At 56.1% G+C, this 20377-nt stretch overlaps 6 protein-coding genes across 6 annotated transcripts in view; 3 read left to right on the top strand and 3 right to left on the bottom strand.

Moving 5' to 3' along the window:
- Positions 1 to 743, bottom strand: part of KVR01_002076 (aspartic endopeptidase) — a 2452-nt gene extending 1709 nt beyond the window's left edge. The window contains exon 1 of the mRNA XM_044794048.1: positions 1 to 743. This exon is cut by the window's left edge and continues 1709 nt beyond it. Within this exon, the coding sequence (XP_044647091.1) occupies positions 1 to 269 (269 nt within the window). The 5' untranslated portion in view covers positions 270 to 743.
- A 249-nt stretch (positions 744 to 992) lies between these two features.
- KVR01_002363 (uncharacterized protein) lies at positions 993 to 1573 on the top strand (the record flags this gene model as incomplete). The annotated part of the gene is made up of 2 exons (XM_044785202.1): positions 993 to 1025; positions 1112 to 1573. 2 exons carry the CDS (start codon positions 993 to 995, stop codon positions 1571 to 1573), a joined length of 495 nt encoding a protein of 164 aa, XP_044647378.1.
- A 1082-nt stretch (positions 1574 to 2655) lies between these two features.
- Positions 2656 to 3918, bottom strand: KVR01_003286 (uncharacterized protein; the record flags this gene model as incomplete). The annotated part of the gene is made up of 2 exons (XM_044788918.1): positions 2656 to 3750; positions 3835 to 3918. 2 exons carry the CDS (start codon positions 3916 to 3918, stop codon positions 2656 to 2658), a joined length of 1179 nt encoding a protein of 392 aa, XP_044648301.1.
- Positions 3919 to 5092: 1174 nt separating this feature from the next.
- KVR01_002200 (uncharacterized protein) lies at positions 5093 to 6909 on the top strand. Its single transcript, XM_044782066.1, has one exon. It carries the CDS (start codon positions 5352 to 5354, stop codon positions 6594 to 6596), a length of 1245 nt encoding a protein of 414 aa, XP_044647215.1. The 5' UTR covers positions 5093 to 5351; the 3' UTR covers positions 6597 to 6909.
- A 3088-nt stretch (positions 6910 to 9997) lies between these two features.
- Positions 9998 to 14157, top strand: KVR01_003530 (glucokinase). The gene is made up of 5 exons (XM_044794871.1): positions 9998 to 11689; positions 11877 to 12144; positions 12204 to 12283; positions 12342 to 13688; positions 13794 to 14157. The coding sequence occupies exons 2-5, from the start codon at positions 12048 to 12050 to the stop codon at positions 13950 to 13952; spliced, it is 1683 nt and encodes a 560-aa protein (XP_044648545.1). The 5' UTR covers positions 9998 to 11689; positions 11877 to 12047; the 3' UTR covers positions 13953 to 14157.
- A 903-nt stretch (positions 14158 to 15060) lies between these two features.
- On the bottom strand, positions 15061 to 17993 carry KVR01_002521 (homoaconitate hydratase LYS4). The gene is made up of 4 exons (XM_044783215.1): positions 17630 to 17993; positions 17044 to 17574; positions 16621 to 16983; positions 15061 to 16557 (listed from the first exon to the last, which is right to left on the bottom strand). The coding sequence occupies exons 1-4, from the start codon at positions 17642 to 17644 to the stop codon at positions 15142 to 15144; spliced, it is 2325 nt and encodes a 774-aa protein (XP_044647536.1). The 5' UTR covers positions 17645 to 17993; the 3' UTR covers positions 15061 to 15141.
- Positions 17994 to 20377: the final 2384 nt, after the last annotated feature.

Raw genomic sequence — 20377 nt, 5'->3', positions numbered from 1 at the left:
AAGTGCTCCTTCTCATCGTCGACGACAAGCTTGCCACCCTTCCTCTTCAGCTTGGTGGGCGGGGCGGCGGATGGAGGTCTGCGGAGCGATGCGTGTGCGCCAACATAGATGATGAGGATAGCGCTGAGGACCATCTTGATCTCGATAGAGAAGAAGTCCCTGGCAATAACCATGTCCCACATTGTTGGGTCGGGCTGGATGGTATGCTCGTCTAGGACGGCAGATGGTGTTGCCGTGGCGGCCGACATTGTGTGGTCCGCTTCAGCCATGATTTCGCGATGAGCGAGTGGTGTGCGGGCCGAAGTTGGAATTTAGGGCCCGGTAGGTACTGTCTTGATGCCGTTGCAGCCGTTCCCGGTTGACGGAATATGCTCGAAGACGGGCGGCTCCAGACTGTCAAAGGATGAAACCCCTTGCTGGTGACGTTTGTGTCGCTCTGAGATCAAGGGTGGCTGCCTCGGTATGATGGCCGGTCGCAGTTCCGCTGCTACTGCTCAAGCTACTGGGCAAACCCAGTCCCACTCGTCTCGTTGCGGAATGATGTGGCCTCTGCAGGTGACAGCCTAGCAGACACGCAGGTTCGGAACTGCTGTGGGCATATTGGTGGGAGGTTTCCTTGTTCAGACTAGACTCCAGGTAGAGAAATGCTCATCAAGAAAGACGTGAGGTGGCAGAATGAATGCCTGTCCAGAAGTCACTGTTTGGCCTTTGTCCCTGCTTGTGTGCCTAATCTGATTTTCTGGGACGGCATGGCAGGGGAAGCTGTTCTAGCCGCTCCAGCCTTGCACAAGGGGTGAGGTGCTGAGCTGGACGCCCAGGGTCCAGTGGCAGATCCCCTAGTGGCGTCATCAGGCAGGGGACAGGGCCCCTCCAAATTTCAGCCTTGCGGTTTCGTCGCTGCCGTCTGGGCCTTCGCACACCTCACTCACCAGCCAGGCTGGATCATTGACCCTGTCCCACCAAGCCAGCTCGCCCGGGCGCCAACACACAAGATGGCAAAAGAGGTAGCCCTGGATACCTCCATGGTAAGCAGACACCAACACATCCTAGACCCTCTGCACATACTGCGCCCTTGCGAACCAAGAAGCTGACCGAGACTTTCCACGGGCAGGGCACCATCACCGTCGAGCTGTACACGTCCCACGCGCCCAAGACGTGTACCAACTTCGAGACCCTGGCGCGGCGCGGTTACTACAACGAGACGGTGTTCCACCGCATCATCCCGGGCTTCATGGTCCAGGGCGGCGACCCAACGGGCACCGGCCGCGGCGGCACCTCCATCTACGGCGACAAGTTCGCCGACGAGATAGCCCAGCCCCTGCAGCTGAAACACACCGGCGCGGGCATCCTGAGCATGGCCAACGCTGGCCCGGACACCAATGGCAGCCAGTTCTTCATCACTTTGGCGCCCACGCCCTGGCTCGACGGCAAGCACACAATCTTTGGCCGTGTCAAGTCTGGCATGGGCGTCGTGCGCCGCCTGGGCCTTGTCAAGACAGATGCCGAGGACAGGCCGGAGCAGGAGGTCAAGATTGTGCGCGCCAGGGTCGTAGAAGGGGCTGAGGATGCGTGAAGCTAGGTGGCTCCAGCCCGCCCAGGCGCGTGCAGCTGTAGCAAAGATACAGAAGACACTTTGTCTCTCTACGCTGCCGCTGCCGCTGCCGAACTCAGGGCTGACCGCCCCGGCGCCGAAAGAAAAGCCTTCGTAAGAGGACAAGGGGCATCGATTGACCGAAGGGAACACCGCAGGGGAAGAGACCAAGACTCGCAAATTCCATCTGTACATCTGGAATCGACATCCGGTGCTAGTCCCTGAGGATGAGCCGGTATACCCGCACCATCAGCTCAGCAGAGCTCCCCTTGAGCAGTCACGCCTGCAGCCATGCTGATAATGGACGCGACGGCGGGGTTAAAACTCCAGGATTGCTGGATAGAGCTGGGTATTAATCAACATCACTGCCATTCATGTCTCGTGGGCAGACCCAGCGCACCACATGAGCAGGTACATCCTATAGCCTATGAAGTTTCATCTCATTCATCCCGTCACTACATGATCTTCCCGCTTTACTCAAGTTAGAAATTGGTCATTCCAGCAGTGAATGTATGCACGCGAGTAAAGTAGACATGACCTTGGGTATATGTAATAACAGGATTTGGGCCGATGTGCCGCCCTCGCGTCGTCTAAAAGTTCGGACGTGGTCTCAGGAGTGCCTGAACATATCAGAGGGCGCGTGTGCTCAACCAAGATTGCTTCCGTGAGCGATTCCATCGAATTCGCCACAGAAGACATTGAGTCCGAAATGGATCCTCCATGAGATTGAACGTCACTGGGTGCAGAACCTTTATTCTTTGCCTAAGGCGACCCGCAACACCACGGAATTGAACGTGCACTTCACCGCCGAAATCTCTACCACAAAACATCTCTCTCGCTCTCTCGACAAAGTTGTCACCTTGAAAACGCCAGCAATGAGTTGCATCGAATGACGCCACCCTTCACACCATATGCAAAACCATCCAAGGCTGAAATTTTACTCTTGGAACCTCCAATGATGACCAGCCGACACCATGAAATGCGCCCTGAAACAGAAACACTAGACCTCGCCCTAGGGACCTTCCTTCCCCCAAAACACAGCCCTCCTCAACGTCGAGACCCTGCTATGCGTGTGGTGGGTCTGACAACGTGTCTGAAGATTCGTAGCCGCCATCTACCTGACTGCCGTTCTTTGGTTTGGGTGATGCCGAAGGTGGTTTTGGGTTCCCTAGTTTCAGTTTCTTGGCGGGTGATGGCTGCTTTGACGTGGGTTTCTTGGACACGACTTGAACGGTTGATTTCTTGTCATCTTCGTCGTCCTCGTCGTCGACCTTGGACTCAACGCTCAGGAACGAGCTGGTCTTGACTTTCTCCTTCTCCTTCTCCTTCTTGGGCTTGTTTTTGAGCAGGATCTTTGTGGTTGGTCCCTTGAGCTTCTTGCTCTTCTTCTTGGGATTTGTTGTGTCTGATTCCTGGTCCTCGTCAAGCTCGTCGGCATCGCGCTTCCTAGGACTGCCCGCCCTCGAGCCATTGACCGGGGTGCCCTTCTGGCTGGATGGAGGGGTGTTGTCGCCATTACCGCCGTTAGTGATCTTCTGCGAGGCCACACGACTTGCGTTCCTCCCGCTGTTGCCGATGCACGCTCCCATATGGTTGTTCAGACGCGTGACCAGTATGCACCGCTTACACTTGCTACATGTCGCAGAGGGGAACGAGAGCACGTTGGGCGGCCGCTGGCCGTCGGAGGTGGGCGTGACGGTGCCGTCTACACTGGCATCGAGTTTCTTCTCCATGTCCTTCTTTTTCTTGCCCCTGCCTGGACCCGGGGCGACCCATGTCTGACCGTAGATGTCGTAACCGGGTTTGTCAATGTAAGGGTGCTTCTTGCAATATATCACACCAGGGTCTGGCTTCTGAGCCCCCCTGCCGTCGGTCGGGTGCAGCAGGCGAGGGAGGTGGCATCGTGGGCACAGGATGTCCTTTGTGGTCTGTAATGGATTGCCCTTGAGCAGAACCCTACCGTCCTCGTATATGGCAGCGTCGGTCTCTGTTCTTATGTCAGGCTTGGTGTCTGGGTCTGAGGCGTCGGCGGCGTCGGCGGCCAGCTTCTCCACCCGTATGGCAGCAGTGTTGGCCCGGCGAGTCTTCTCTTCGCGGTGGACTTCGAGGACGAGATCGAAGATGACATTGTAAAGAACGTCATCGAGGACCTGATGTGACTAGGCAGCGGTCAATACGAGCCAGACAGGGCGAGGTGCCCAAGGGCAGACACTTCGCAAGGGGGCCGCCAGGTTAATACTTACAATTCGATCCAGGGCATCGGAGTCCTGGCTGGCCTTGATGATTCCTGCCCTGCCGGAGAGGCTCTCCAGCTTGACCTCATCCATCTTGAGAGGGAGGAGGGGGGGCAAAGGGGGGCAATGAAGGCGAGGAGAAAGGAAGGAGAGTATGCGGAAGGATGTATGTAAGTGAGATTGTAACAGGCGATGGAAACTAATCAATTAATTTTTGGACTTCGGGAAGGCTGACGACCTGCGACGCCGGGCCTGGGATGACGGGGGTGCAGCAAAAACCAACAGGCCGCAGTAGATAGATAGGTGCTGTAGGGTACCGTCTGTAGGTACTCCGCGTACTGCCCAGGTGTTCCCCTTGCGGCAAATGGTGTGGTGCAGGGGCGCCTTGAGCGGCACTCGGGGCCGAGCTCTGGTGCGCTGCAATCGGCCCCCTCACTGATGGAGTGGGTGAGAGGGTGCCGTGGCAGGTGAGAGACAAGCAGCAGCGTTGACGAAGGCTGTTTCGATACTCAACAGGTCCCGGGCTCAAGTTCAGGTTGATGGAAAGATGGACGACCAGCAGTGCCAGAATGGATGGGCCCCTTTGTCTTGAGCACGAGGATGGGCGATGGCGCAAGGCCAGCGTGTGGAGAAGCAGTTCCTTTACTCGATCGAGGAATAAATAGTAAGGCTGAGTGAGTGAATGGTAACCGAGCGGGTGAGAGCGTGACTGTGCTTGACGGATTGATGCAAGTGAGATTGGAGAGAGCGAACCGATCTGTCCCCAAGCCCGCCTCGCCAGCTAGCGCGGAGAAGGTGGTGTTGGGGACGAGACCCTGGGTTTAGACCACAGAATTATCCTCATCACCCAAAAGCCTCATCCTCCTTCACACAAGAAGCCGCCGTGGCACATATACATGGCAGAGTAAGTATCCTAATATCTACCTCAGATGGTCTGCAGGCCACCTGTTACAAGATTATGCACAGCTGCAACCACCCAGCCCTGCAACTGGCCTGAGGAATGAATGCACGCGATATACCCGTCCGAGTAAGTCAATCAATAAGTCAATTACTATTCTGCTTTGCGCAAGTTGCCAACTGCCCAGGTGCCCAGGTGCCCAGGTGCACACACCCTTGGAACGTAGCGCCCCCAGCTTGGCCCGTAGCGTCGGGAAGCAGCCGGCCCCACGCGGTCTGGTCTGGAACCCTTTGGGCAGTTGATGGTGGCCACTACCCCTGATCTGCTGCAGTGTGCTGCAACCAGCATTTGGCTGCCCAGGTGGTGACGTGAACACATGCAATCAGAGGGTCCAACTTTCTTTTTCTTCCCAGCAAGAGGAATGCGGCCAAGCCCAGATGGACATGCCTCGTCTGTTGATACCCTCAGTCCCAGTCTAGGTCCCCATCCGAGTCCCAACCTGGCCTCGCACGACCGGACAGACAAGACCCCTCCATCTCTCAACTACAACAACCAACCCCCACCCACCTCCGACCCGTAACCCTCGACACTGTCCTCAACATCGGCTTCGGCCTCTTCTCAGCCAGCCATGTCGCGTGCACAACAGCCCTCGATCCTCTCCTTCTTCCAGCCCAACAACAAGCAGCAGCCGCCAAAGTATGCTGCCCCGCCAGTATCACAAGCCCAGCAACACCAGCCGCCGCCGCCGCCGCCACAACAACAAGTTCCTCCTCCAGCTCCTCCGCCGCCGCCTCCACAGCAGCCCGCCGCCCCCGTGATTTCAGCCTCGCCAGTCACCGTCCTGCCCGCCTCGACGCCGTGCCCACATCCCTCCGCGACCATTGTCCCAGTGACGGACGCCCACATCCCCGCCTTGCGCCGCATAAACGCACTGCTCCTACCCGTCAGCTACACCGACAGCTTCTACAAGGCCATCCTAGACCCGGCGCAGTCAGGTCTCTTCAGCCGCGCCATCCTCTTCCGTGACGGCGACGCCTCCTCGACACCAAAGGTAGTAGGCGGCCTGGTCTGCCGCCTGGAACCCAGCCCCTTCGACCCGTCCAGCGGCGCCTACTCGCCCGACCTCGCCCGCCGCGCCCGTGAGCGTGTGAGCCCCCCAGACTCCCGTGTCCTCTACGTCCAGAGCCTCGGCGTCCTCGCTCCCTACCGCGGCCTGGGGCTTGCCGCAGCCGCAGTCGAGGGCATATTCGACGCCCTGCGCGCGGTGGCCGCCGACGCCCGCGGCAGCGGGCTCAACATTGGCTGGGTCTACGCCCACGTCTGGACCGAGAACCACGACGCGCTCGCGTGGTACGCGAGGAGGGGCTTCGAGAGGGACTCCAGGCTCGAGAACTACTATTTCAAGCTGCAGCCGGGTAGCGCCTGGGTCATGAAGCGGCGGGTGTTGCCTCCAGGGGTGACGGGGGAGGGAGAGTGTTGTGCTGGAGACATGCGCAATTGGGCCGCCACAAATGGCCATCCAGCCCAGCAGCCCTCCGCCATTCCAGCGACCGTCACCGCTGCGGTGGTGAATCTGCCTGGGTTTTCTAACGCGGGCGGTATGGCGGCACCACCACCGCCGTCGGCTGCGAACGGCCCGCCGCCAGCAGCCCGTCCCGGCCCCCCAGGATCATCCCTATCCTTCCAGAACAAGCGGCCGGACATGGAGTGGAACGACCTGCCAGAGGACATGGTCGCCGCGTCTCGGACGACCTCCCGGACCAAGGACCTCCTCTCTCCACCGACAGGATCGGGTTCCAGCTCCAGGAGCAGTTCAGCGGCTGGGCGCAAGAAGAAGGACAGGGCGTACCCGACGGCCGCGTTCGGGAACTGATCTCGCCTAGCAGACGGGCTCGCATTTTCAAGAGAATGGAAGGTTTTGGACTTCAGGGTAAAGAAGACGGCGTTTTTTTGGCGGAAGGGCAGAGTCGGCTGATTAAAGGCACCACATGAGGATTGCCTCGGGGATATACGGAAGGTGTTGTGATTTCAAGATCTGTCCGATCAAGCATGTCTGGGGTACTGCGGAAGGACTCTGCTGGTAGAGGTATTATAGACACTATGAGTGCATTACATGTGCGCCCATTACAGCCATGAGGAAAGAGCATGTTTTTAATAAAAACAATATAATAATAGAGTTATTACTTAAACAGCAAAACTGCTAATATGTGTGCATGCTGGAGACGAACTCCCTCATCACAGGTTTCCACACATTGGATTTCCATGGATACACAGAAATGTGTTCCTTGTTGTGTTATGGCCAGATATATGTGTAGTTTGGGCAAGAGTCTTTTTGGACACACTACTGAAGTCCAAAGGCCCATTATGTGGGTTCAAAGGACCCATCGAAATTCACATGTGCGCATTGAGGACACAAGTGAGCGAGGACTGGCCAGAAGGCGAAAGACAATATTACCCAAGTTGAGCCATCCAAGACTGCTAAGTGCTCAATCAAATGCTGCATGGAAGTGTTTAGACCGTGGCAGGCATTCAGACGGTGCTGCGCAGCTTGCGTGGAGCGTCAAAACCAGACATCTGGGACAGAGAAGAGCTCAAAGTCCTCGTAGAGTACTCCATACTGCAGCATATATGAACGTGGCCTGTGCAGTTTCGACAAAGTGACAAGTGAAGTGTGAAAACTTTTGGCAAATGTCCCTTATATTCACCCTTCTGAAAAGTCGGACTCAACCCAACGGGGCAAAATAAGCATCCTGGGGCTTATCAATAGTATGTTTGTTGCTGGACCATACCTAGGTATGTACAAGTTGGGAATGGCTTAATAACAAAACTGAGTCTGTTGGGCAATTTCTGGGTGACAGAAAAGCACAGGGCTTACAAAATTTGGGGGGATTTTGACAATTTTCTACACCCACTAGCACATTCTAGGACCATTTCATCCATTCAAATACGTGTTTACTTCATTTCTTTCCCCACAGTCTTTCATACAAGGGCATCTGTGAAGGGCTCTGACTCTGGCTCTGAACAGACAAAATAGTAGCATTCTCATGATCTTTCTTTTTTCAAGATATGTGTGGCCCCAACTATCGGTTTCTCCAGGACAAATACAATAAAAAATTGCTCTGATAATACTACAATAGGCTGAGGCTGAGGTTCCACGCTTGACATTGTGGTGACAGAGTATAGACCCATCACCAAAAAGAGATAGAGATCACAAATACCAAGAGCATCAACTCATGTGCTAGGTAGGAGGAAAAGTTTCAGTGTGTACCTGACACTCTGGATGCTTGAGAACGCATGTGATTCATGAAGTCAGAGCCTCTGATACGGTTGGTATATGGCATGAACTATGGACGTGGCAGTAGAACTGTCTTTCTATGCGCAGTACAATAATCAAACGAGAAGTGAGCATGCATTCTGTGTCTAGGCAAAGCTTAGAGAAAAAAAGAAGAAAAAAACAACAACAGAGGAATACTTACCTGTTTGCCACTGCCCACCAATATCTGAATGGCAAATTTCAAGACTGACTTCAATGAGAAATCGGAACCGAAAAGTCGAAACCCATCTTGGTCATGGCTTGGGAAGGCCGGATCCCACAGCATTGGACATCGCACCATTCTTGCATGCCAAGGCTTGTGACAGTCTTGGAACTGGCATTGTGTTGTGCGAGCGATGGGCACCTAGGTGTCTTTGCCTCCGCCAAAATAGGCCAGGACCGTCGAGGCTTTGGGTCACGCATTAGGATTGACATATTTTCGGTCGGACTGCAAACCGGGTGCAACCGATGTATCGTATCCTGGCCAGTATACGGCCAACTGGTCGACACCAGGTCAGGATAAACTGGGTTTTACTCTCTCTTGCCCTCCTTGGCGACGCGACTGCGAGTCGGCGGCGCGTTGCGTTGGAACGATCACCAGGTCACACTGGTCATCACAACAATCCCGGCGGAAGATAAAATTCGTGCCAGGTCTACACCTGCGTGAGTGGCTGTCGTGCGACCATCTATGGCCACTGTCCGTATGCTGGGCCGGGACCGGTCGACCTGGGCCGTGTGTGGTGCTGATGAAGAGCGACATAGCCGCGGATAGGATCTGGGAAAGACAGCGTCATCCCATTGCTGTCTTTGATGTTGGGAATTGGTGGTCAAGAGGCGCCTGGATGATGCTTTCAGTTGAGTGCCTGTCCAATAGCTTCCTGACTGATGCAATATCGATGTTATACGCCACCAGGATTACATTTCTCAGTAAGCAGCCAATGACGACGGCCTCTCGTGTAGGCACCTGCCTGGATGGTAGACAATTTCATGTTCCGAGCCACGCCAGGAATCCTAGATCACCGCGGACTGCAGTCAGACGAGCTTTGTTCAGGTGTCCGCTAGGCGGCCACAGCATCTCTGGTGAACGTTTACTGCTAAGACTCTTAATCCTTAAGCTCCTTCGGGAGGACATCTATACGGTGGTCTCCCACGGGACAGCCTCGTCATAGTGAAAGGATAAGTTCTTATAGCACAAAGCCGTATTGACTAAGTGAGCTTGATCAGATGTGCCCCCAACTTCAGAACGGAATTCAGCCTTCTCTGGGAAGACCTGCACCAAGGCCTCGCGTGGATTGGTTTCCCGTATGAGTGGCAGTCAGAAGGCAAAGGCAAGTAATTATAGGGAGCTAAAATGTTGATTTCGAGTCTCTGTAGTGCAGCTGTGTCGCTGTAATCATGCTTGTGGCACGACAAAGACGACTTCTGAGTGCTGGGCGCGCTAGACTGCTTGTCTCCAGACAAGTGTTTCATGACATAGGTGCAACATTGCGGGATGACAACATGAGCGTTGGACTTGACGCTTTGAGGCAAACAACGGGTTAGCTACTACTACTATTAGCAGCAAGCCGTTTTCAGAAATGTTGCAGGTGTGGTGTTTGGCGCATTTAATGGGTTGACGGCCTTCGTCCGGACTCTTTTACGACACTACGGATCAAGCCAGCGTGGGAGGAGCGCACGGGTGAGCTATGTAATAAACTACCTAGGTAATAATCAATCTGTATGTCTCTGATGGGGTTGTCGCGTGATCAATGCCCCTCCTGGTCTGGGCTTTGGCAAGTGGTCGCGCCTAGAGGCTGTTCTGAGGCTCTGAGCCCCTGGGGCCCCTTACCCCGGGTCCTGGGCCCTTCCATGGCGGGCGGGCTCACTGTCTCTTTGGGGTGCCTGACATCGGGTGTCGGTGGCGCCTTCCTCTCGTGAGGTTTGTCCTTGTGACTAGCAAGTGCTTTTCTACACAGTCCTGTGTATCGTATTGGACCTCGACAGATAAAATCTGGGAGCAGGGCTTCAAAAGTCTGCACATTTGTCCCTGCTCGGACAACGTCCGCCCACGACCTGATGCCATCGATTCGGTCCTTTCGCTCTCCTTGCGACCCCACATCACCTGCCTCGCATCCCCAGAGACCTTCTCTCTGGATCGAGCTGCGAAAGCCTCACCTGCGCGAAGGGACACGCAACTGAACGGGTGTGAGTCTCGCGTGGCCGCGACCCGAGCAGGCCAGACATCGCCGTCGGCAGCTGTCAGTGACGGGACTTTTGCAGTGACAAGCCACTGGCATTGTAGAGGCGAGACGACCCGTGAATACTTCGCAGACAGCATCGCCCGGGGAAATACACTGTACTGGCCCTGTCTCGACTCGTTCCCAGTGGCCCCGGGAGGCTCGTTTTTCTCCACGGGCACCCACGATTTCCTCCACGACTGCCGCCATTCCACCACAATTTCCCCGTCGACGTCTCGTCACCCCATGGAAGCCCACCGATGAATTCTGTGGGTACAATCGCCAGTGCTACGTCATTGGCCCCGGCTGCTGCCATTTCTCGGCGCGAGACCCCCTGGAAGGGACGCCATCGCCGGACCCATCAACCGCGGTGCTGCGTGCGTGTTCCAGACTGCTGGGCGGACCGGCAAGGTGGATGAACTGCCGCAGGTCCAGCACTCGATCGCTAAGGCACACCCTGCATGAGGCCAGCAGCTGCCAGTGTCCTCGATTGGGCTCGCTCTTTCTAGCGGCGCCCGAGGAAACAAACGATTGACACGGCGATACCACCCACCCACCTGCCAGTGGTGACCACCAGTAGATACTGCGCAGGCAAGCTGGTAAGCAGGGCCTCGTTGATGCTCCTGACCGCCCAGCAATCAAGGCGCTCGCTGCTCCACCGTCTTGGCTGCCTGCATCTCCGACCCCAACCATCCAGATCTCTTTGTGTTGTATCGGCACAAATCCTCGCTGGTCCGGACTCGTCCTGTCCAGGCTCGACTGAATATCCCTCGAGTCGCCCGCAGCAGGGGTCGCCCAGATATTGGTCGCCCATGATCTCATTCCAGGTCTCGCCTGCAGCACATCCGGCCCTTTTTTCTCGCTCCACTGCAATCGCCCCGAGTCTCCGCCAGCCGCCGAGGCCACAGGCTTGTTGCTGGTAGCTGTTCCCGCCGCGTGGGAATCCCATTTGTCTTTGATTGACCTCCGAGGTACCTCTCACCACCAACGGCCCGCCCGACCCAGCTGCGGCACCAGGTCCGCCCTCTTTGCCCAGGCTCTGGACGCTTTGTTGGCAGCATCTCCTGCTTCCTGCTTCGGACGAGGAAGGCACCAGGCTCGAACAAGGCTGTCGGAAGGCTCAGGCACGGGGGGGAGGCACGGCACAATCCCGCGACTGAGGAATCCTAGCGACAGGCTCTACGTCACCGGGATTGGGCGTCCTGCCTGCCTGCCTGCCTGCCATCTCGGCCTCGAGCTTCTTGTGCAACGGCCGCCAAGCTGGAGCGGCCATCCTCGCACGGCAGCGCCTCCTGGCGTGCCATTGACGACTCAACCGCAACCGCTGGCGACTCAGACTATGATTTTCCAAAGGACAAAAGCCAGGGTCAGACTCGCGACTACTCAGCCCTCAGGCCGACATATCTCTGCTGGGCCCTATTCCCAGTGCTAATCTTAGTAAGTCTCTCCAGGTCACTTGGAGGTCACGGCCAACGGGGCCCCCAACCAGGCCAGCTTGGCTTTTTAGCCGCACTCCCCAGAAAGCCCAAGCTGCGCCTGCGCATGTGCCCCGCACAATCTCACGACTCTGCCCATTCCGTCGCCTGTCGCCTGGAAGCTAGCTAACCCTGCTCCCTGTTGCTAGCTCCTGCAGCTGGTGCTTCGTGACGCCAAGCTGCTCTATTCCTCTCATATAATAGCTCCCTTCCCTCTCTTCCGTCCCTCCTACTCCCCTCTCGCCCAAGTATCTCCAGAGCCCGTGTGCGAAATACCCCAAGTCTTTCCTACCTCAGCTCCCACATCCATACCGCTCACCATGGGGCTCACGGCAGAGACCAACCGCGTCGTCAAGGAGTTCGACCTCAACGATGCCGACCTCAACAAGGGCGTCGTTGAGTTCCTCAGCCAGATGGGTGCGTCTACTCCATTGCTCATCGCCCCATTGATTGACACACAGCTCACGCCCTGCCAGATGAGGGTCTCGAGAGGGACGGCACCAGCTTGAGCCAGATTCCTACTTACGTCACTGGCGTCCCAAACGGCACCGAGAAGGTAAGCAAGTGCGCGCGCCCCTGCGCCCCGAGGGCCACAGCTTACTCTTCCCACCCAGGGTCTCTACCTCGCCGTTGACCTAGGCGGAACGAACTTCCGAGTCTGCTCCATCCATCTCAATGGCGACACAACATTCAACCTGACTTACTCAAAAGTCGCCATACCGAAGGAGCTGATGACAGCCAAGACCGCCCAGCAGCTGTTTGGCTTCCTGGCAAAGCAGATCGAGCTCTTCCTCCGCAAACACCACAGCGAGCATTTCGAGCACCGCTTAAGGAGGCGCTTCACATTCAGCAACCCAGAGGGCTTCAAGGACGAGGAGGTCTTCCGTCTCGGCTTCACATTCAGCTTCCCAGTCCAACAAATCGGTATCAATAAGGGTATTCTTATGCGCTGGACAAAGGGCTTTGACATCCCCGACGCGGTGGGCAAGGATGTCTGCCAACTGCTGCAGGTTGAAATCGACAAGCTCGGCCTGCCTGTCAAGGTTGCTGCGCTCGTCAACGACACTGTGGGCACGCTGATGGCACGCTCATACGCATCGCCTGGGAAGAAGGGTACAATCCTGGGCGCAATCTTTGGCACCGGCACCAACGGAGCATACGTGGAGAAGCTCTCGAATGTCAAGAAGCCCGTCCAGGGCGCCTTCGACAGGAGCACAGGAGACATGATCATCAACACCGAGTGGGGTTCCTTCGACAACCAACTAAACGTGCTCCCCAATACCACATGGGACAAGCAATTGGACAAGGACAGTATTAACCCGGGCATTCAGATGTTCGAGAAGCGTGTTTCTGGCATGTTCCTGGGCGAGATCCTGCGTCTGGCCATTGTCGACTTGCTGAAGGACGAGAATGTGCAGCTCTTCAAGGATGAGAACTCCAGCAAGAACGACTGGCGGTCGACAACGACCATCGCCCAGGAATCTGGCATCTTCAAGCAATGGGGAGTTGATACAGCCATCATGTCTGTTGCTGCAGCAGATAACACCCCGGACCTCGGCACTTTGCGCCAGGCCCTGGAAGACCAACTCCTTGTGTACAGCCCCTCATTGGAGGACGCCCAGGCGTTCAAGGCCATCGCCGAGTCTGTCGGCCGTCGCGCTGCCCGTCTTTCGGCCATCAGTATCGCTGCCATTGTCCTCAAGACTGGCAAGCTGACCGACCCTGAATGGGAGGGGGAGCCAATTGACGTGGGTGTGGACGGCAGTCTCGTTGAGCACTACCCATACTTCCGCGACATGATTTACGAGGCGTTCCGGGCCATCCAGGGCATCGGCGAAGAAGGTGCCAACAAGATCCGCATCGGAATCGCGAAGGACGGATCTGGTGTGGGTGCTGCCCTCATCGCGCTCGTCGCGACAGGCGAGGAGAAGACCCAACCAACCCCCGAATTCTTGAAAGAGGTAAGATCCATCCTGCCGAGCCATGAGGCTGCTACCGCCGAGCCTTTTGTCCTCTCTGCAACTTCGATAACGACCCCGGTATCCTAACATGCGCTGTTTCCATAGCAACGCGTTTCTTCATTTTCGATTCCTGCAATCCGGTGGCACCTTCGCAAGGTTCAGCCGTGGCAGTGGGCCGGCCTGGGACTGATCGCAGGTCTTGTGGCGATCCGGAAGAAGGAGTTCTTCGCGGGTCTTTGGGGGCGTTATGTGGCTCGGAGCTAATGTGGGCATGCCCATTGTCTTGTCTGCTCCATTTATTTACTGTACATGATATGATTACGGTTTGGCATTCCGTCGGCAAGCGGGGTTTCTCTGGATTGGTTTGGCTTGGGCAATGCTCTGCAACTGCAACTTGCATTTCTGGTAGGGGATAATTCTATCATGGTTCACACCGGAGTTCGCCCAGAATTGATCAAGTGTCGGGAAACTTGCTGGTTTTTGTCTCGTGAAGTTCCGCCTGAGCCTGAGTGTTACTTACTCCCGCACTTGCCGTCCCTAGCATTTTCATCAGCAGCCCATAAACACAGCACGAGCATTACTCTGTCGTCTACTGCAGAATCGCTGCACCTACCCTCCTATACCTGGGTACCTAAGTACCTGAGTAGGTAACGGTGAATCATTTGGGTGCTTCTCACTACGGAGGACTTGAGTACTCAAGTACTCAATCTCTTGACAAAGTCATCTCCAGTCTTATGGGCTAAAGCACTGCACTAATCTTATACCCTTGTCTACTTAGTCAAACGCTTGCCTTTCAACCTCCCATCTCTCAATCTCCAATCCTCTATGCTCACCCTCCTGTGCCGTATATCCTATACACTCTACATCCTCCCTGCAATACATCCGATCCTTTGAAACTGCTTATAGAGTAGCCTTCCACAAGCCTCTACGATAGCCACCTGTTGAGGCCAATAGGATGGAAGTCATGCAAGCTATTGGTTACCTATATTTACGTTGTCATCAAATATCACAGCATGTCAGCGTGTGCCTCGCGATGTGGCATGCCAATTCTGTCTGTGTTCCTGGAAGAAGTTGCAGTGAACGATGATCTTAGAGGCAGAGGTTATCCAGGTTTTGCGCAAGTTATTATTACTATCCGAAAGCATGTTGGAGAATCTAGTGCGGGCTTCCCCAATCATCTGCAACTCATGGCAATTCACTATCAAGGCGATCTGGGGCGGAGGAACTGGAAGTTGGCGCGCCTTGTCTTCGTCACTCAGAGTATATGCATAATCTGAATCAGTATAGATGTGCGAATCTCCGATCCCATCTCAAAAATCCTCGCTGATTCAGTGCAATTGTGGCAGGATCAATTGCTTTTAGGTTTCAGCTATGAGATTGTAAATATTTCAATTTTCTCATAACATAAGTTGCTCACTATCAAGGTTTGATCTCTCTTCGTTTTGCAAGGCATCTATGAGTCGGACTTCTGCATCTCGTGCTTTGTCCATTCCTCCAAGCCACCCTTGGCTACAATATCCTGCAGGTTGGCGGCAAACTCGCCGACCTTCTCCTCCCAGCGGTCACCGCCCTCGCCCTCCTGCACCTCGACGGTGCTCCGCGCGACGTCCCACGTCAGCGTCCAGCCCGTCCGCCGGGTCGGGGTCTTGTCCTCGCGGGTAAAAGTCGCGCGCAGGCGCTCGATGAGCCGTGGGACCTCCAGGCCCAGGAGCGCGTTGTTGATGCTGTTCCGCGAGAAGATGTTTCCGAAGCTGCCCGCCACAACGAGCGGTATCTGCTTTGCCAGGATTGCCGTCGCGGCTTGCTCTCTCGAGGAGCCGCAGCCAAAGTTGAAGCCCGAGACGAGGATGTCGTTTGGCTTGGCCACTGAGCCGAAGTTTGGGTCGTAATTTGACATGCAGACCTGTGCCATGCCCTCTTTTGTGATGTCATCCTGGTAGGTGTACTTGCCCGGGTAGATGTTGTCAGTGTCGAGGTTGTCCATGTCACAGAAGACGATCTCGCCGGTGATCTTCTCCGGGAAGCCAGGGAGGATCTGAGTTGTTGCTTTTGCTGTCTCATCACCACCCACAGAGGACTCAACCCGGTCGATTAGCGACTCAAGCTGTTCCAGAGCATTGCTGAGCTCGCTTTCTGCGGTTGCAGGTCGGCCTGTGCCGTAGCCGTACTCCACACCGGAGTAGTTCTCTGGAATCTGAAACTCGCCTGTTCCTGAGATGGTTCCATGAAGGGCGCTGGCGGCTACAACCTCGGGGCTAGCCAGGTAGGCGAGGGCGTCTCGAGAGCCCATGCGCCCCTTGAAGTTGCGGTTCGAGGCGGAGATTCCCACCTCGCCAGGCTCCAAAAGACCAGTTCCCAGTCCAATACAAGGCCCACACGAGGCCGGGAGCGGGATACTTCCGGCTTCGAGAAGTGTCTGCCAATCGCCCTTGTCTTCTGCGTACTCCTGCTCACGAATTGAAGCCGCTCCGATGTACATCTTGACACCATCTGCGATCTTAGGCGTCTTACCGCCATTGGCCTTTGCGGCGTCCTTGAAGACCTTGGCCGCTGCAGCAAGATCAGAGGCTCTGGAGTTGGTGCAGGACACAATGTAGGCCTTATCGACCTTGATTTGCTTTGGCGCGAGCTCGCTAAGAGGTGTGGAGATCTTGACTGAGTTGGGGCCTGATATGTATGGTGATAATGTAGAAAGGTTTAGATATAGCTTCTTTGCGTAATGTGCTCCGGGGTCGGCGTGGACCGGATTGGCATAGAGCTCGTCGATCTTCTCGTGCGTGATTCGTTGGCTAGTTGTGCGATCCGGATGCATTGCTGCCTCTGTGGCCTTGTATCGCAGCCACTTTTCCAAAGTCCGGTCTATCGGGAACTGTTGAGCATGTGAGCTTGGGCGCTACTGGAAATCAAGTCAACGCAGGCTTCAGAAACACACCATTGCGGAGAGCGCAGACCACTCAGTTGACATATTGCTGATTGTGAGTCTGTTATCCACCGAGATACTAGCCATCGTCTCTTCAGATCCGGTGAACTCGACCGCGTGGTTGAGAACATCGCTGTTGAACAGTCCGCAGAGAGCAACAATAACGTCCTTCCCGGTAACTCCCGGGGGCATAGTTCCTGTGAGAGTTACCTGCGCGACAGGAGGGATCTGGAACCAACTTTTCTTGGTCGCCCAGATCGACGCGGCATCCGTCCTCACAAGAGCAGTTCCAAGAGCACTTATGCCGCCATACATATTACTATGGGAGTCGGAAGCCACACATAATGTGCCTGGCCAGACAAAGAGCTCTTCAACCTGGGCGAGGTGTTAGCGCACAACAATACAGCACGTGTTTGCAGTCATGGAAACACCGACCATGACCTGGTGACCGATCGCATAGCCGGCGGGGAAGAAGACAACCCCATGCTTCTTCGCAAACGCCTCGATCTGTTCGTATTTCTTCAGGTTTGACTCGGTCTTGTTCTGTACGTCGTGATCAAGGGCGAAAACCATCTGGCTGGGGTCCTTGACCCGGGTGGCGCCCATGGACATGAACTTCTTGGCGATGGGCCAGGTGTTGTCGTGGGACATGCACCGATAGGGCTCGATCTGCACGTAGTCACCGCTCCGGACGAGCTTTCCCTCGGGGAGACCAACGGCATGGCGCTGGACGATCTTCTCCGTCAGGGTCTGTGGCGTTTTCTTGTCGGTCGGGATGTCTGCGAAGGAGAATTCGGGTGCGTGGACTTGGGCGAAGGTTGCTCGGCCGGAGGGGATCGTGCTTGTCAGGCGACGGTATGAAAGCTGGTGGAATGCTGTGCGTGGGAGCCGTTGGCTCATTACGCTCTGGACGGAGGCGCGGTTGTTCGCCCGGCTGAGGGACCGGGCCCACGCGGCGTTCACAACCTGGAGAGGGGTCAGTCCATGGTGAGCGATCAATTGGTGCTGGGAGGTCACTTACGGCTCTGCGCGACATGGTCAAGCGAATGTTGGAGCGCAGTGCGCTCGAAGAATTGTCAAATTCGTTGATAGTGGGACCGTTCAACGCATAGTGTTGTATTGCTGAACATTAACTTTTTTGTGACTGGCTGCCGATGACGGCACCTTGTCGGGTTCTCTATCGATACGGATTACATAACGGGCCCCGTCTGAGTCGACTCGTTGCGCGACAAGGACCTATTCGGGAACCTATTCGGGAACCTGTTTTAATAGGTGCCGAGTCAAAGTGGTGCATCGATCATGTTGGTGCCCTCTTTTCAGAAAGGTCAACTACCCACAGGGCCCATAGGAGGATCCCGTGACAAATGTCGGCGGACACACTTCTGTCGGCCTGCCAGAGACAATCAATTGATGCTTCCACGTCCCAGGTGCGATTCCGAGTCTCCTCGGGCATGCACAACTGCACATGTTCAAGCGCCGAAACTGATACTCGCAGAACTGAAACAAGTTCTTCAGGGTGCCAAAGAAACGATGGAAGAAATGAAAGATGCTCGCCAGGCTTTCGTGCGACGCGCCGGCGGTCGGCCAGCAAGCGCAACTCGCGGCAAGCAGCCAAATCAGGCGGCTCACACATTGACGACTAGCCGCGGGGGGTTGATCTGACCGTGGACTGTGGTAATAATACCGCTGCACTCCGTGCCGTGACGCCAACGTCGCACAAGGGGGCATGGGGTGCTGCAGTGCCACGCGACACAGGTTGACAGGCACCAAAAATGCGCGTCTGTGAGTGGGCGTCCTGGCGTCTTGATTGTCCTCCCTGTGTAATCCTTCGAATCCTTCTCACCAGCAGGGTGGGACTGGCCAAATGTCGCTCCTGCTCGCTGTGCTTAAGCGCCGCGGTGGTGAGGAGCAGGCATCCCTGTCGAAAGCCTGCCCCGGCCGACTCAGCTGTGCCCACTGCCCAATGCCCACATTTGGCTCAGCCGCAGCTCCGCCCCCTGCTGCCGGCGTTGAATCGGCTGCAGTGCCGGACCGCAGCGAGGTTTGTAGGGTGCCCGTCTGGGCTGGTGCTGGAGGGGAATCGGAAATAGAACGGGCTACTGCCCGCCGTGTCGACTCGGCAGGGAGCTATATTCGGCTCGTCTTTCATGTGATGCCCATGATGATGATGCCCATTATGATGATGATGATGATGATGTGTAATGCTGAAGGTGAAGCACCTGCCGCTGCTGCTGTGTGGTGTGTGCCAGTCTATTACACCAGACTTTCGGATTCGGTTACTGAAAACGCCATGCCGGTCTAAGCACGGCCATCGGACGATCCCCAGTTGACAGGACTACTATACCTTGCCGTCCGCCTACCTGGATTAGTTCCCCCGCCCACATGGGCCCCTTATCTAAGTAGTCTATCGTTCAACGTCCGCTTGTTCGCTCGGCTCGGCGCGCATCTTGAAAGATTGGAGTGCATCTCACCGCCCGTTGGCTGGCTGGCTGGCTGTGCGCACGATGGCCACGGGAGACAAAACTGTGGACAATATTCCCGCTGCACATGCTGCTTTTACCAGATGTGGCTGTTGAGAACTCGCCGTCACGAGGCATAGCATGGCTTTGCTCAGGTGGGCTGGTGGGCAAAGGGAAAAGTTAAACCTCAGATCGAGAGGGTCCGCGGTCAAGTCACCCAGCCAATACCAGCCAGTACCAGCCAAGCTACGGGACTGCCCAGGCGGCCCCGTTCTGTTGTCTGTGGACGGAGCTCGGCGTTGCCAGCGCGGTATTTACCCATCCAAAGCCGGGACCACAGCTCTTCAGACTGCACAGGGCACGGGGTGAAGGGGGGCATGATAATTCAATGGACCCCCGTCTTGCCAGTGGCAATCTCAGATGCTTCTAGATGCATGTCGGCCCCCAAAGGACCGCCACCTCCACTGTCCCTCTTTGGCGGCTTTCCCAGTAGCGAGGGACGCGCGGGAGGCAAACGTCGATCAAGGCTGAACAACCAGCCCTTTGTTTGTTGAAGTTGGTGCTGTGTCACCCGTGCTTGGTGCTCTGCCATCTGCCTGCATATCACACGGTAGATGGCCGCTGCGTCCGCTTGATATTGGTTGCCGCCACCACGCTTGATTGATTTGAAATTCAAAATTCCACGTGTGGTTCCTGTCACTCCCCAGGGACGGCCGACCCCAGGCAGGAGAGAGGGTCAGGCCAGTGGACAGGATTCATACTGTAGTAATTAGTCCAGTCCAGAAGAATCCTTCCGGCGGTAGGACTGTAACCTTGTGCAGGCCCAACAGAGCCTGGCTGCTCACCCTGAAACTGGCCACGGAGACAGTCCCTTGGGCAAGGAGGGTCATGTCACCACCACAGAGCGAGCCAAAGTGTGCAGGTGCGGTGGGAGCAAAGTCGTGGCCAATTTGCAGAGCCATCACCACCTCAACCCCATCCCTTCTGCCCCTTCGTCAGGCTTGCAGGCTTGCAGGCTTGTCAGGGTCACCAGGAATCAAATGCATCTTACGCTGCAGCCCAGCCCTAGCACCGCCGTTGCAACCCTACCGAGCACAAGTGATGGCCTAGCTGACGGCCCAAGGACTGGCTGCTCCCGGCCGTGCATGCAGCACACGCATGCATGTGGTGTGGTGCTGCTGCTGGGGAACACCCACGCTGAGAGTCTGAGACACACAGAGTCGGCTAGGACCCACGCCTCGGACAGGCTCACTCAGCCCTGTCTCGACGGCTGCTGACGAGCGAGACGATGACGAGGACAACAAGAAAGG

The sequence above is a fragment of the Diaporthe batatas genome (genome assembly GCF_019321695.1).
Source record: "Diaporthe batatas strain CRI 302-4 chromosome Unknown Contig00003, whole genome shotgun sequence".
NCBI lineage: Eukaryota > Fungi > Ascomycota > Sordariomycetes > Diaporthales > Diaporthaceae > Diaporthe > Diaporthe batatas.
The sequence above is the reverse complement of the archived record's forward strand: the minus strand, read 5'-3'. Positions and strand labels throughout refer to the sequence as shown.